At 51.8% G+C, this 15,633-nt stretch overlaps 1 protein-coding gene across 2 annotated transcripts in view; it reads left to right on the forward strand.

Annotated features, from left to right (window-relative positions):
- ADCK1 (aarF domain containing kinase 1) overlaps positions 1-9,806 on the forward strand; it is a 133,072-nt gene extending 123,266 nt beyond the window's left edge. For both annotated transcript variants that reach the window (XM_074957130.1, XM_074957131.1), the window contains 4 exons: positions 1,018-1,167; positions 1,518-1,715; positions 6,915-7,108; positions 8,750-9,806. In XM_074957130.1, the coding sequence (XP_074813231.1) occupies positions 1,018-1,167; positions 1,518-1,715; positions 6,915-7,108; positions 8,750-8,921 (714 nt within the window). In that variant the 3' untranslated portion in view covers positions 8,922-9,806. The remainder of the gene's footprint in view (positions 1-1,017; positions 1,168-1,517; positions 1,716-6,914; positions 7,109-8,749) is intronic.
- Positions 9,807-15,633: the final 5,827 nt, after the last annotated feature.

Consider the following 15,633-nt stretch of genomic DNA (forward strand, 5'->3'; position numbering starts at 1 on the left):
CAGGGGGGCTGCCTGCGGTGAGGGGTTTAGCATGCTGGTTACACTGTATTCAGCATGGGGAGCGATAGGAATCGTTTACAGTGATTGCCTTTTAATTGCCTGTTTGGTGTCCTGCGGGGGGCTCTTTGGAACTTTCGGGGCGGGGGACAGCTGTGAGGTTGGGGCTGGGGTATGTGTTACTGAGGGGTTGCGTGAGTGCACTGGGGGGCCTGGCGCTGCTCCTGCCCCAGCGAGACACTGGGCTTGGGGGCTGTTTACTTACTGCCAGGAGGCTTTTAACTGTGATAAAATCACCCGGTGATAAGGCGGCCACAGTATGGGGGGGACATGGCTGTGACAGGATGATTTAAACAGCCTCTTTCTGTCGCTTCATCTTCCCAGACATCATAAATCAGATTAGCACTGGACTGAGGAGGGGGTGGGAGGAGGACTGAGCAATGTAGGGAGGGAGACACTCCCTTTATAGAAACCAGCCACAGTCTCTCCCAGGCAGACCCCACCCAGAGAGAAAGATGCCTCCCTGTCTGTCTCAGATGTGCACCCTGGATCTGCCCCATCCATCCCCAGACAGATGCTCCTCCCCTGTGTCTGTCCCTTGATGCCCAGTTCTGCCTTGACAGATGCCCCAGTCAGACACCTTCCACCATGGCTGCTCCAACATATACCTCCTCATCTGCCCCTGTGTCTTTCCTCTCCACTAATGGGTGCCCCTGTTTCTACCCAGATGAAGCCAGCCTTTGTGCCAATTCCCTCCAGTTATGTCATAGACAATCACTTTACACTTGTCCCCACAAACCCCTCCACGTTTGTCCCATGGATGGATACCCCCATATTTCTGAATGCCCCAGGCCATCAGACCCCAGGGTATGTGCCAGGAGCTGGCTCCTCACTGCTCCCTGTGGTCATCAGTCCCTGGCATACATGCTGCGGGCAGACTCTCCCCTCCCCTTAGTTGTTAGACCGTGGAGTAGCTGGCAGCCCCATCCTGTGCCGTGACTGCCTCCTGTCTCCTTTCAGATCTCTCGCAATCTGGGGAAGCTGTACAGTGAAATGATCTTCGTGAACGGATTCGTACACTGTGACCCGCACCCAGGCAATGTGCTTGTGAGGAAGTGCCCAGCAACCGGCAAGGCCCACATTATACTGCTGGACCATGGGCTCTACCAGGTATGTGAGCATGGAGGATGCTGGGAGCCAGCAGGCTGATGCTATGCACTGTCTTTGGGGAGCTGTCACTCATGCCTGTGTGCTTCAGGCCAGAATAGAGCTGAGAGCCTCCTATGTCACCCAGCCAGTCATTGCCCTGGTGAATTAAAGAGGCACCCCAGGTGTGCCGATCCCCCTTGTGGATTTTTCCTATAGCTCCTACCACCCTTTAATGGGATTTTATGCCTGGAAGCTTGAAATATCAGACATGGAGGTGGTTAAAGGCGCCCACTAGTTGGGATAGGTTTTCCCCTCTGTGCCCTGGTGCTGTTGATTGATTTCCATTGGGGAACATGGCCCTCCCGCCCCAGGTCCTGACAGAGAAGTTCCGCTTGGACTATTGCCGGCTCTGGCAGTCCCTGATCAAGACTGATATGAAGAGGGTGCAGAAGTACAGCCGACGGCTAGGGGCAGGTGACCTGTATCCACTCTTCGCATGCATGCTCACCGCCAGGACCTGGGACTCTGTCAACAGGGGCATTGACCGGTCTCCAGTCACAGCCAATGAGGTACGTCCTGGTTGCGCTCCGTGTTCCTGTGGTGTCTTTCTCCATTATAATCACCTAGTTAATTGACATTAATATTAATGGCTGCCCTAGCAGGCCTTTTGAGAGGCTGCATTGAGAGCTGGACTAAAGGTGGCCTGGAATCCCTTTGCTATGCACTTGAATGGCTGAATTTAGTCTCCTAGTCTCTCACGCACACTCGTCACAGGTCAGTTAAATTTCCCATAAGATTTTCTTGGTTAAATAAATTACCAGCTCTGGTAGAGGAAACCTTTGTAAATTAGCCCTTCTCTGAAAATTTTCCTGAGTGCAGCTGTGCAGGGAGCACACCAAGCTGGGTATGGGGCAGAAGAGACATCGGGGCTCGGCGGGGGAGCATAATACATATTAGTGTTAATTGCTAGTCATGTGAATGACTGTCAGCGCTGATGCATGCTTATCAAAAATCTTTGGAAATGACAGAGGTGGTTTGGTATGGGAGGTAAGTCAAGGTTGCTTAAGTGCAAATCCCATCAACCCAATCATGAAAAATCTAGAAAATCACCAGTTAAGTTCTTCCTCTTCCTTCTGTCCATGTGTCACGAGTCCTTCTATACTTATGTACATCTGTCTACCACTCACAGCACCCACCTCCATCACACTAATGAACAAATTGGCAACCATGTTGTCTGTAGAGGAAATCAGATAGGCGTATGGCAGTAATAGGTGGGCCAGTGTTTGTGGGGGGAAGAATGTTGTGCCACATGGCGTATTTTAATTTGGGTGTAAGAAGCTTTTGTTATTGTAGTGGCAAAGTTCGGCAGGAGGGCAGGGGTAGAGGACAGAATGAGCTGGCTTTGAATTGGTTGGTAAGCAGGGTCTGTGAAGATGTAATATGCAGGTAAGAATTCATAAAGAAGGGTTAAAATTGGCTGTTGTGAAATTATGTGGTGGAAATTCCTCGCTCTTTGCGGGTTCGTGCTTGATTTTTGTGGTCAGAGTTAAGGTTTGCTCTGGTGGGTCACAAATACCATACTGCTCCCCTATGACACCAGGAGGTGAGTTTACGTTTAAAGGGAAGGCAGCTCCTTTCTTTCGGTTTTGGGGTGAAACAGAGAGGTTAATAGCAGCAGCGAGAACCAGACATTGTGGAGGTAGGTACCATGTAACACACAGCTCTGATGATGCTCTTAAATGCTGTCTTGCAGCACCCTCTGCTTCTCCAGATCTGCTGGCACACCGGAGGCCTTATCTTGTGTACCATCTGCTATTCCAGACTTTGTCCTTTTCAGAAAACACCAGCTATGATGACATAATGTGGTTGTTTTGTGATGGGGACAAATACCCTTATTTAGCACTAGACTGAGATGTACCAGACTTATTTAATTGTGATCTGTGTGGGATCCACATCCAGGGGGAATGGTAATGTAGTAAGCATGCTGGGGGAAGGGGGAATGAATAGTACTTATCCCGTGAAATGTGTGCCCGTTCCCACAGCGCCGGCTTCTTCCTTTCCCCAGGGGTGATCAACCCCCATTCAGCCCCAGGCCCCGCCACACTCCACCCCTTCCCCGAAGGCCCCACCCCTGCCCCGCCTCTTCCCACCCTGCTCTGCTCCCGCCCCTCATCTTCTGGTCCAGTTCCACCCCCTCCCCCGAGCATGCCCCGTCCCCCCCTCCCCCAGCTCCTCTTGCACACCACGGAACATCTGATCATGGCGTGTGGGAGGTGCTGGCAGGGAGAGGGAGCAGTTGATCGGCGAGGCCACTGGCAGGTGGGAGGTGCTGGGGGAAAAGTGGGGAGCTGGCTGCTGGTGAGTGCTAAGCACCCACTAATTTTTTTCCGTGGGTGCTCCAGCCCTGGAGCACCCATGAAGACAACACCTGTGCCCAAATCAAATATGGGAATTGCTCATCACCATGCCCCAAAACACCCATGTTTCTATCCAGGCTCTGAAGAGCTGACATTACCCCATTACGAGGTTCAAGATTCCACTTGCCGTTTTAACTTGTTGCTAGGAAACTCAATGAATATCCAGGCCCATGCTCAAATCCCCAGATTTTCGTGGAAGCAAAGGGTAAAAATACAACTGTGATAATCTCAAACACACAATTTTTTGATCTTTAAATTTCTGCTCTCTCTGGAACTGCCGTCTCATGAGTTGTTGAGTCCTATAGATTGTCAACTGGCATAAGCACATGCCCTTATTGAATATGTTTCAAATTACCCAGTAACATTTAGCCTAAAAGGAAGGGTTTTTTTTTAGTATAGTTAACCTGTGGAACTACTTGCCGCATGATATCAACGAGGTAAAGATGTTAAGGATAACAACAACAACAAAAGGATTAGCTATTTTGTATAAAAGGGAATATCCTCTGCAGTGATGGTAGTTGGGATAAATCAGGGGTTCTCAAACTGGGGGTCGGGACCCCTCAGGGGGTCGTGAGGTTATTACATGGGGGGTCGTGAGCTGTCAGCCTCCACCCCAAACCCTGCATTGCCTACGGCATTTATAATGGTGTTAAATATATAAAAAAGTGTTTTTAATTTATAAGGGGGGGGTCGCACTCAGAGGCTTGCTGTGTGAAAGGGGTCTCCAGTACAAAAGTTTGAGAACCACTAGGATAAATTGATGAGCATCCTCATGTTTCAGGGCATAAGCTGGAGTCAGGAAGGAATTTCACCGTAAGGGATAATGTTAAACATTTAGGTATACTGAGAGTTATTAAGCTGCCTTCTGAAGTAATTGGCATTGGTCACTGTCAGAGACAGGACACCAGATTAGATGGATCATTGTCTGAACAAAGCAGCAGCAGATAGGGTACTGGATGAAGTGAACAACTGGTCTGACCTGGTGGAGGTACGTACCAGCCTTATGAGACTTGTTATGGTTCTGCAAGTCTTATGTACATGATAGAAGGGCCTCAAAGCCAGTATGGGGAAAAAGTACAGCCCCAGTCAAACCCACTGTGGAGGAGAAATTATTTTATAACTGTCCCTTTCCCCTTCCCCCTCCAACCATAACCCTCAGGGCCGTCCCTACCCATACGCAAAGTACGCAGCTGTGTAGGGTGCCCTGCGCAGCTGCGTGCTGCTCCAGCCCCTGCCTCATCTCTTCCCCATGGCCCCTGTCCCAGCCCCGCCCCCACTCCCCTGAGGACTGCAGCAGGGCAGGGCCTGCACTCACCTGTGGCGGGAAGTGCAGCAACCCAGCTCCTGCCGTGCCACTGGTGAGTGCTGGGGTTCGGTTCCTCCCTGCCCCCCAAGCCAGCCCCCCGTGGAGACCTTGGGCCTCACATCCCACCTTGCGGGGGCGCTGCATAGGGCTCCAGAATAGCTAGGGACGGCCCTGATAACCCTGATTCTATGTAAGAATCTATTTCTGCTGCATTCTGCATGTGACGTGCTGGGTTCTGAACCCTTCATATGCTCTAGTGACCTTTTTCTGGATTTTCTGGTTCATGCCACAGCTGCTGGAGGATGCAGGGAAAGCCCATGTGTGTGAAGATCCATTACACTGCCCTAGATTCATTGGGATTCTTGTTGAGTAGGACTGACAGCTCTAGCAAGAGCCAGGAGAGTGTAATCAGGCAATGGACAAGCTTCCCCCCAACGGCTCAGCCATGCATCTCATTCCTGATCTGCAGCACCTCCTGCAACTCCAGTCCTAGGCTCCCACACATGCAGCTCTGCCAGTGCACCTCTAGGCTCACCCTGCTATCTCGGTCCAGGCCCCGCTTTGCCAAGGAGGGAATATTGAGATGGGGTTGATCCCTGTTACGGGGTTGGTTTGGTTTTGGAGGGAGAGCCCATCTCTGGTAGCTCAGAACCCCCCCAAAGAGTTTGGCTGTAGGCCAACACCAGGATTCATCGCAAGGCTTCTCTTTCCCAGGATGTTCCTCGTATGATTGTCAGGGAGACCGACATGAGGGACAGTTGCCTCTTGGACACGGTGTTTGGGGCTGGAGTCAGGGACACTGGGAGCCCTTCTCACATGCCAGGCGTTGGGCACAATCTGTTCAGTACTAGAGCTGGACAGGACTCAGTTTTCCTGTACTGCAAAAAGAATTCAAAACTTCTTCCTGTTCCGCACTGAGACAGAGCCCTTACATGAAAAAGGCACTCGCAGAGAACAGCAGCCAATCGCCCAGTTGTTAGGGCCCTCACTGGGGATGTGGGAAACCCAACTTCCAGTTCCTGCTTTTTCTGATTGAAACCCAGCTCTCCTGTCCCCAAGGTGAGTGCTCTAAGCCCTAGGCATGTGGCTGTCCTGGGGTGGGGTTGTCTCTCTCTCTGCCCAGAGAGTCCCTCCCAGACATGAGAACCCTTCTGGAGTCAAGTTAGTGGAAACTGGCCCTTTCCTGTGGGAAAAAAAAGAAAAAGGTCCACTGAAAAATTCCTGACCAGCGCAATTCAGTACCCTGTTATTGCTTAGCTGGTACACCACAAACTACTAGCTAGAGCGGAAAGGTAAAGTGCCTGGGCTGGGCGGCCATCTGATATGTTTTGCTGGTGTGGGGAATCCTCCCCAAACACCCAGTTAAGTCCTGCTTGGTGCCTGCAGCACTCTCCCGCTGCAGGCAGTGTTTCCGGCTAGGGGCGGGTGTGGTGAAGCTTGGGTTGAAGGCAGCAGGGGCCATGACGAGCTATATACAGGCCTGGGTGCTTCTGACCTAGGGTCCAAGAGGAGAGACATTTCTGATGGTAGCAAGTCCCTTTGACTCTGAAAGGCTCTTAACCCCATATGGGGAAGTCTCCATATCACGAAGTGACTCGCTATGCAGGTGGGAGTGAGGGTGGGGAATAAAGCATTGAGAACCCTGCAGAGGCAACTTGCCCAGCTGCTGGGGCACAGAGTCACCGAGCAACCCGCTGTGGCTGACCCGGGAGCTGCAGCCAGCTGCAGGCCGGGAAGGCGCTTGAAGGCAGCAAATGGGAGCGAATTGCGAAGTCAGTCAAGACAGACTCAATCAGGCTCTCATGGGTGAGGTTGGCTCTCCACCTGCTCTGTTTGCTCTGCCCCAGTCTCCTGTGCAGACGGGCCTCTGCAGAGAGGCAGCAGGTGGAGGCTGGAGCCTGTTAGCTGCTGGAATACAGATGCAATCTCCTCAGCAGACACTTCTTCCAGTCTGCCCTGCAGAAGCAGCAGTAGACTCCGATGGCTTTGTTAACATCTCTCTCCTCTCTTTCTTCCCCATTCCCCTCTGCTGTGACGGTGCTCAGGATGTGGAGATCCGGACCAATGCTGCCACTTACCTACCTCAGATCAACCAGCTCCTCAACAATGTGCCCCGCCAGATGCTGCTGCTGCTAAAGACCAATGATTTGCTAAGGGGGATTGAGTCAGCCCTACACACACGGGCCAGTGCCAGCTCCTTCCTCAATATGTCTCGCTGCTGCATTAGAGCCATTTCCACGTGAGTCTCTGAGACAGGAGCCCCGGCCTCCACTGGGCCCTTCCTGCCTCTTGTCCCCTAGTGAGATTCTGCAGAGATGGCGGCTCTGGAACTTCTAAAACAGCCCTGTCTTACCTGAACCTTCCCCTCATTAGCATGTCTGTCAAGGCCCTGCCCTCCTCTTTTCTTTCTCAATCTCATCTTCTTTCTCCCCTGTCCTACCCCCCACCCGGGTCTCCATACGGAAGGACCTCTCAGCAGGAACTTGGAGCCAGACAGAAATGGGAACGGGGGAGAAGCGGGTGGGGGGGAAGCTGGAAATATTGGGGATTTCGTACTAAATTTTTTATTCTGGAATCATAATTCCTCCCAGATCTGATTAATGTCCCCACCAGAAACGGCTGATGGAAAAAGAACCCAAACTTCACAGCTGCCTGTCTCACAGCATTGCCTTGTGGTTAGGGGGTGCAGCTCCTGGGTTCTATCCCTGATTCTGACATTGGCTGCCAATCAAAGAGCAAGTCAGTCATCTAGATATTAGATATTAAGGTCAGAAAGGACCATTATGATCATCTAGTCTGACCTCCTGCACAATGCAGACCACAGAATCTCACCCACCCACTCCTGCGATAAACCTCTCACCTATGTCTGAGCTATTGAAGTCCTCAAATCATGGTTTAAAGACTTCAAGGAGCAGAGAATCCTCCAGCAAGTGACCCGTGCCCCATGCTACAGAGGAAGGCAAAAAACCTCCAGGGCCTCTTTCCTCCAGGGCAGATTGGAAATTCCTTCCCAACCCCAAATATGGTGATCAGCTGAACCCTGAGCATATGGGCAAGATTCACCAGCCAGATACCATGATCTAATTTCTCTGTGCCTCAGTTTCCTCATCTGCACAGTAGGGATAACAATTACGTGTCTGCCTCACAAGGGCGTCGTGATGCTTTGTTAACTTGAGTTACTGGAGAGGGGCCCAGTACTGTGTTTACAAGAGCCAGGAGAGTGCATGTTTCCCAGCACTGTTGAGAGCCTTAGGCGAGAGGCCCTGGAGCAGTGTTAGCAGTGATGGTTCTCTATAAGGACCAGTCGAATGTTGTGTTGTTTAGGGATCTGATTACATAAACACAAACCATGTGGTGAGTGCTTATCATTAACTATTATTATTGATAATAATAGTTAGCACTTGGATAGCCCCCTGCAATGTCAAACACTTTGACTAATGGAATAATGTCCCTGGGATGGGGGAAGGAAGGTGCTATCACCCCACCACCCCACTAAAGATGGGTAGATTGAGGCATAGAACAGGGAAGACAAAGACAAGTCAGCATCAGCTGTGGAAACAGAACCCAGGAGTTCCTAACTCCTGATCTCAAGCTCCTTGCACTTGTGCAAACTTTCTCCTCTCTCCCATTTTTGCTGGGAGGGACCGTTCCTCTCGTGGGGAACATTTAACCCAGGAAACCCTGACCTACCAGCCAATTGGGATCCCACAGAGGTAGGGATACTCAAAGGCTGGGATCCTGGCAGACAACTGGCACCCAGGGGCAGGAGGGGGGGAGAGGGGGGAGGGGAAGGTGCCCCTGGTGTTCAAGATCTAAGATCTATCCTGCTGCTGGGCTGTGTCCTGGGAGATTAATGCAGCTGTTTCTCTCCCTTGCCCAGGTATCAGAGGAGCAAGTCTCACTCCCTGTACAGAAAGGCCAAGATCTCTCTCTTAGAAGCTCTGAGCCTGTGGCAGATCAACTTATATGAACTCTTCCTGCGGCTGAAGGGGTCCCGGCTGGGTAACTGGGTCATTGCTTTCCTGAGCCGGATGCACCATTCTCCGTACTGACAGAAACTGGTGGGAGAAGCCTGGGCAATTATTGTTCGCCTCCATTCTCCGCAGCACACTTGCCTTCCTGACCATTCCTGTCCGTACTCCACAAAGGCTATTGAGACTCTTTTCTTGTAACGCATGGTGCTGGCTGTGGCTGTCAGAGCATAAGCTTCTCTATAGCAGAGGGGGATGGGAGAGCAGGGGCTCTGGGAGTCAGGACTCCTGGGTTCTATTCTAGCAATGAGAGAGGTGGGAGTATGATCTAGTGGGCAGGGCAGGGGGCCTGGGAGTGTCTTTGTTCCCAGCTCTGGGAAGTACCATTATGGAAACATCCTGTAGACTTGAATAGGAAAGGAGAACCTTTTCTAGCCCCTTCCCCTTTTAAACCATCCTATGGCATTTAAGAGAAATGCATCCCTGCCCTAGAATTCTCCAAGATAGTTCAAACCCCCTAGAGAGGAAATAATTCCTTATGGAATCCAATAGGGTTTTCAGTAGTTTGTACCGAATCCTATTGGTTTAATGCCTGTGAAATCTATAGGAATTTTCTCTAAGGGGAGAATGATCTAGTGGTTAGAGCAGGGGACTGTGAGCCAGGACTCCTAGGTACTATTCCCAACTCTGAGAGGGAATGGGAACTAATGGTGAGAGCAAGGGTCTGGAAGCCAGGATTTTTCTGGGTTCTATTCCCAGCTCTGCTATGGAGTCACTGTGTCATTTTGGGCAAGTGCTTTCCTTGCCTCAGTTTCCCCACATGTAACATGGAGATAATGCTACAAACTCTCCTCTGAACTCCTCAGGGAGCAGGTGCCATGGAATCTCATCTGAGAACTCACATCTTGTGGCTGGTGATGTATGTGCACTGTACTGTACTGTCGCACAGGAAAATAAATAGGGTGTCATGTTAGAGTCCTGCAGGGGGAGAAGTGTGTGGCTACCCACCCCTTTCACCCCAGCCCCATTTTTAGGTTTCCCCTTCCCTGAGCGTAACCTGTCACTCGGTGCTGTTAGTCCCTTACAAGCCCAATCAACCGCTGCTCTGTTCGCTCCACCACCTCACCCCGTCTGATGGACGTGGTCCAGCTCAAGGTCAGCTGCTGCTGAGTCAGGCATCCATTCCTGTGGGGGTGATGGAGCCTGCCCGGGTAACTCACCACTCTTGCCCCACACATTCCCGCACACCTAGCTCCTCCCCCGGCCACAGGAACGTGCTGCCAGAGCCAGCACTGCCGTAGCGTTACACATGGAGCGGTTCGGCTCAGAACTGCTTGCGACGTGCAGCTCCTGGCTCAAATGGAAACCTGCCACTTCTCGGAGTATGGGCCTCATCGCTCTGAGCGCACCACCAGGACACAAGCCCCAGAATGCCTTGCGCAGAGGCCTCACTTCTGCCACGTGTCACCAGGTTCTCCTCCCACATGCCTGCTCTCTCTGGAGCGTCCTGCAAACAGAAGTGATGGATACAGGCTCAGTGTGGTCAGACTTGTGGGGTCCTCCCCACACTGCCAGGGAAGGCTGAAGAGGGGATGCTGGGAAACAAACTGCACATGGGGTCATGGGAAGGGAGGGGCTTTTCAGTCTGCCGCATGGACCATCTGTGCAAGGGGCGCCTCCCCTGCTGGGCACAAAGTGGCTGTGTGAGCAGCTTGCCCTGTCAACAGGTTTGATGAGTGAGGTGCTTGTCAGCACGGGAGAATGAGGCCTGGGGAGGGGCTGCTTGTGAAAGAGACTGGCTTCCTTGTTGGCATGATTCTGAAAGCCAAGCCACGGAGCATGTTTGTTCACGTGAGAGGGAATGCGTGTATGACTGCTGGGGAGTGTCGACCTGTGACACGGGACGTGTGGAAATCTGTCACTGAGTGGGGGAGAGAACGTGTGCAAGTCGGAAGCATACCCTGTGAGCGCATGTGAATGTGTCCGTGATTGTGAAAGTATCTCTGAATATGTTGAAGCAGGTGTGCGCATGTGCATCTGGCTGGTTACTACAAAAAATTGTGTTAGCCACAGTGTCTGGTAGGTTAAATTGCAAATGCTGAAGTGTGTGTGTTTCCTACCAACTGCAGTCTAAACCTCAACCCGTCCCTCACATCCAGGCCAACCCTCCTGCCTGTTCTCATTAGCCTGTCAGCTGGTAACCAGGTTGCCTAGGGTCTTAGCTGACAGGAGGAGCAGGAACAAGGAGCTGAGCTCTCCCTACGTGTGTAAGGAGAACCAGTTAGAGCAAGAAGCCCTGTCAAACCTTTCCCCAGCATTCTAGCCCAGTTCAGAGATGCATCCAGGCCAAACCTCTGAAAGGTCTGGGTTTCACTGTCACTTGAATTCTCCTGCAAACTGGCCTGTGATAATTTTAGTGATGGGAGCCTGAGTTAGCAAGGAGCTATGGAAGCCCCTGGCGATCGATCCTGCAGCCCTTACATGAGAGAGTCTTGCTCACGCAAATAGTCTCACTGAGGTCCATGCAATTACTTATGTGATTGCAGTTTGGCGGCTAGACCAACTGGGTTATGAAGAAATAGTTGTCTTACTCCCTTGTAAGGAACTGAAAATCACACAGTGAAGTCCAGTGAATCCTGTGCTCATGGTCACCTATTGAACAGGGCATGTTCTAGCAGCTCCTGCAGCTCCTTCACACGAACCATTCTAAACACACCCATCACAGTAATGTCTGGGCTCCACCTGTGAGGGGCAGGTCCTCTTCATTCCCCCATTTTCCAGACAGCGAGCAGATTCTGTGAGATGGTGCAACTTCCCCAAAGCCATAGCTGACGTTTGTAGCAGAAGATGGGACCACACCCCATGCTCTACTTATACCCGACCCTGTGCCTTCACCACACCAGCATCCATCCTCTCAGCTGCTAATGGCAATCCCAAGCAGCCCCTGCTGTACAGGCCAAAAAGAACCAGCAGCCCTTTCAGGTGTTGTTACTGACAGGTTGTGGTGAGTAAAGAGCAGGTTCTGTTTCACAGAGCTTTGCCTATTGCCACCCATCCCTACTGAACAGGAAGAGTAGCTGCTTTTTAGCAAGGGTTGTAGGGCAGGGCTTGAGCAGTGTGGTTTTCATCCAGCCCTTCTCCTCAAAGTGAAGGCGAGCTTTGCCAGAGGAGGGTGTGAACTGAGTGCTCAGGGGCCAGCCCTGTGGTGTTCCTCTGCTGTCTATGTCTCTGCTTAAAGCTCTCACACCTAAACCTGAAAAAATGGCTTTCAAAGGGGCGTCCTTCTTGTTGTCCTGGTTTGTGGCTGTCGGATGGTGGCAGCTCTGCCTCCCCTTTCTGTGGTCTGGAATGATCTCTCATTCTCCCCCCCAAAAACACCTCGCCCGCCCACAGGCCTCCATGCAGTTTCCCTCCCTGGGTTATATTTCAAGGGAACCGAAATTTCTTTTTGATCCTTAGTTCCTTATTTCTGCCCTAGCTCCCTCTGCTGGCTCTATGGCAGCACAACACAAACCGAGGCCAGAGGCAATGTATGCACCCAGCCAGGGTCCTGTGTGCCACAGGGACTAACCTACGCCTGGAAGTGGACTCCAGAGTCTGATGCTACTTTATGGGGGTGTTTACTGGGGCACTGAAGTTTGATCCGGAGCCAAACTGGAGCAGCGCAACTGTGATGGGTCTGTCCTACCTCTTATAATATTAAATGCCATCCTATATTTCTATAGGACCTCCCATCCTAGTGATTATCAAAGCCCTTTACAAACTGCATGCTGTAGCGACAGGAATCACTTCATCCACATCGAAATCCAGCCACCTCTGGGGTGGAGCGAGGCAGCTGTTTAACAACTCCACCACACAGCCTGAGAGTAGAGGACATGAAGTGAAACAGAATCCCATATCCAGCTGAAATAGCACAGAGAATCCAGGAAGGAAGAAAAACATTTACGGAGAGAGAATTTAACCAGGTTTTTAACCAAGTGCTCCCTGTAGCACAACTTCCTCAGCACCATCACAACCTCAGGCCACCCCCAGCAATGGAACCACCCAGTCCCATCCATCTCCCGCCGTAGCACCAACCCCCCAACATCAAGCTGAACCCGCAATATCGGTGCACCCCCATCATCACCCCCCCCAAATCAATTATTGCCATCTCCCTTCCCATCTCTTGGGAGGGCTCTTCTGCTGCTGCACCTGTGCCTTTGCCAGCCCTGGAATGGGCAGTGGGCAGGGCTGCAGGGCTCCAGGAGGTAAATGGGAGAGGGGTTCAGACCTGGGCCAAAGCAGAGAGGCTCAGCCACACTGACTGGGCTCCCCTCATTCTCCATGGTGAGGCTGCACCAGGGAGAGTGAGAGCCAGGTGGGCTCAGACCAGAGCTCCCACCAGGGCAGCCACCTCCTCCTCCCTTTGCTCCCTGGATGGAGGGCACCCCCAACCTTGCTCCAGCTCCTGGCTGCCGCCAGGTAGCAGGGACTGTGTAGGGCTGCTGCAAACATGAAAGGGGGCCTTCCCTGGGTCAGCCCACCAGCCGGGGACTGACTAGGGACACCAAGTGCAATCACACCTGCCCAGCCCTAGGACCGGTTCTGGGCCGGGTAAATGTTTGCATGGGGCGATGGAGGGAAGCCCAGCTAATTGTCTCCATGTCCAAAGGCAAAGACACAACGCACACAAATGGCACAGCAGCGATGCACATGAATGTGTGAGTATACGGGGGGTGGGGGTGGGGGTGAGGATGCTCTGTACTGACGGGATTACTTTGTCCTGCTGGACATACCACACCGGTGGCAGCGCTATTCCGCCTCAACTGCAAGCTGTACCCAGCCCTGTGAGCCACAATGTGGGCACCAAGTCTGAGTCACTCTCCTGGGCAAATCGGTGTCTAATGGGGACTCCAGAGCCTGCAGCATCCTGACCTAATCAAGTGGTGATGGGAAGTAAGAGCAGGCAGAGGGTCTGTTATCTGAGCAGGCAGAGCTGGCTACACCCCCAGCAGCCAGTACAGGACTCTGAGTATGGGCAACAGGCTGGCTTTAGATCTCGTAAACAGGAAAGCAGTGCTGATGGTCTCAGATCCACCCCAAAGAGCCAGGTCCTCCCCTGACTCCCGCAGGCCTAGCCTCAGGGCACTATTGCTTTAGGAGCACAGAGGTGCTTCTCCAGGAGTCCTGCAAAATCCCTCACGCTGCCTTTCTGAAAGCTCTGCAATGTACTTTCAGCATCCTCTAGGCAATGCTTGCAACTGTATCCCAAGCCCGGCGTTATCCTGCAGATCGTCGTCAGACAGCCCAGTGCCTTAAAGAAACTGCAATGTCTCTGTCGGAGCTGGATATTAGTGCTTCAGCACAGTTCAGAAGGGGATTTGGTCCTTGTCATGGGGTGCTGCCCTCCAGCACACCGTCTTGTAGCCCTGTGGGTGCATTGCACTCAGAAACCCCTCGCTCCCTCCCCCAGTTCTTCCAGTCCCTTACTCCAACTTGTCCGGTTTGAAACAGGTACTCTTGTCATGGCGTCTGATGTGTGTCCTGTCTGTAATACGTAACTCGCTTTGTTAGTCACCTCATTCACCCCCATCTTGGGCCGCATAAGAGTCCTAGGCAGCTGTCTTGTCCTGGTCCCCTTCCTGGAGCTGGGACTGTACTTCAAATGGTCACCCTCTCAAAACAGGAGTCCTCAGCTATCCTCCTAGAACAGATAATACTTCAGCGAAACAGGCATCTGCTCTCTCCTTAAGGTAGGTGCCCAGCCCTCCTCCTGGAGCTGGGTATTCAGGCAGTTATTACTCCCCTCCGTGGAGCTGGGTTGTAATTTAGCCTGCTGTAGGGTCTTAGCCAGCTTCTCCCTCAGCTGGCCCCTTTTCCCCAATTCATTCTCCGGCTCAGCGAGTTCAGCGGGCAGCCTTCGCCTACTGGTGTCTCCCCTGCTACAAGGTCCCCCTGTTTACGGCTCATTCTACTTGGTTGGGTGAGAGAAGAGCCTTGCCCTGCCCAAGTCTCCTGGCCCAGAGCCCTTAAAGAATCAGTGATGGGATTTCCTCCCTAACCATCCCAGGACCGCTTCCTCTCTGTCAGTATCACCTAGGTCCTTGTATGAAAACATCAGACCTTTCAAAATCTTAAAGGGCTGCACCCCGTGACCAGCATGGGCTGAACCCTAGGTGTCACTATCCTTATGGGACATACTACCCTGTCATACTCTGTGTGAGTGAACATGGGTGGGGTGATGGAAGTGGCTCTGGTGAAGTGTGCTGCGGTGGACAGGAACAGTTCAGGCAGCAATGGGGAAAGCTCCTTCCACATTTTTCCTCCAATATGCCTTTAGTCTCTCTGTTAACATGTTTAACAGAAGAGCTAATTGGTGCCTCTTGTCACGTGGCCTAAGAAATTAAAAGGAACAGTCACAAGGGTGAAATGCCTGGAAACTGCATGGAGACTATTTTAAAAAGCCATAATAGAGGCTCAAACTAAATGTATACCCCCAAAATAAATTAAAAAAAAGTAACAAGGACCAAAACAATGCCAATATGACTAAACAACAGAGTAAAAGAGATGGTTAGTGACAAAAAGGCATCCTTTCAAAATAGGAAGTCAAGGCCTACTGCGGAAAACAGAAAGGAGCATAACCTCTGTCAAGTCAAGTGTAAAAGTATAACTAGGCTGGCCAAAACCAGAATTTGAAGAGTAACTAGCTTAGGAGACAAAAACTGACAGCAGAACTTTTTAAAAGTACATCAGAAGCAGGAAACCTGCCAGTCAGTGGGGCCACTGGATGATCAAGGTGTTAAAGGAGCACACC

Source organism: Natator depressus, chromosome 6, assembly GCF_965152275.1.
Source record: "Natator depressus isolate rNatDep1 chromosome 6, rNatDep2.hap1, whole genome shotgun sequence".
NCBI classification, from domain to species: Eukaryota; Metazoa; Chordata; order Testudines; family Cheloniidae; genus Natator; species Natator depressus.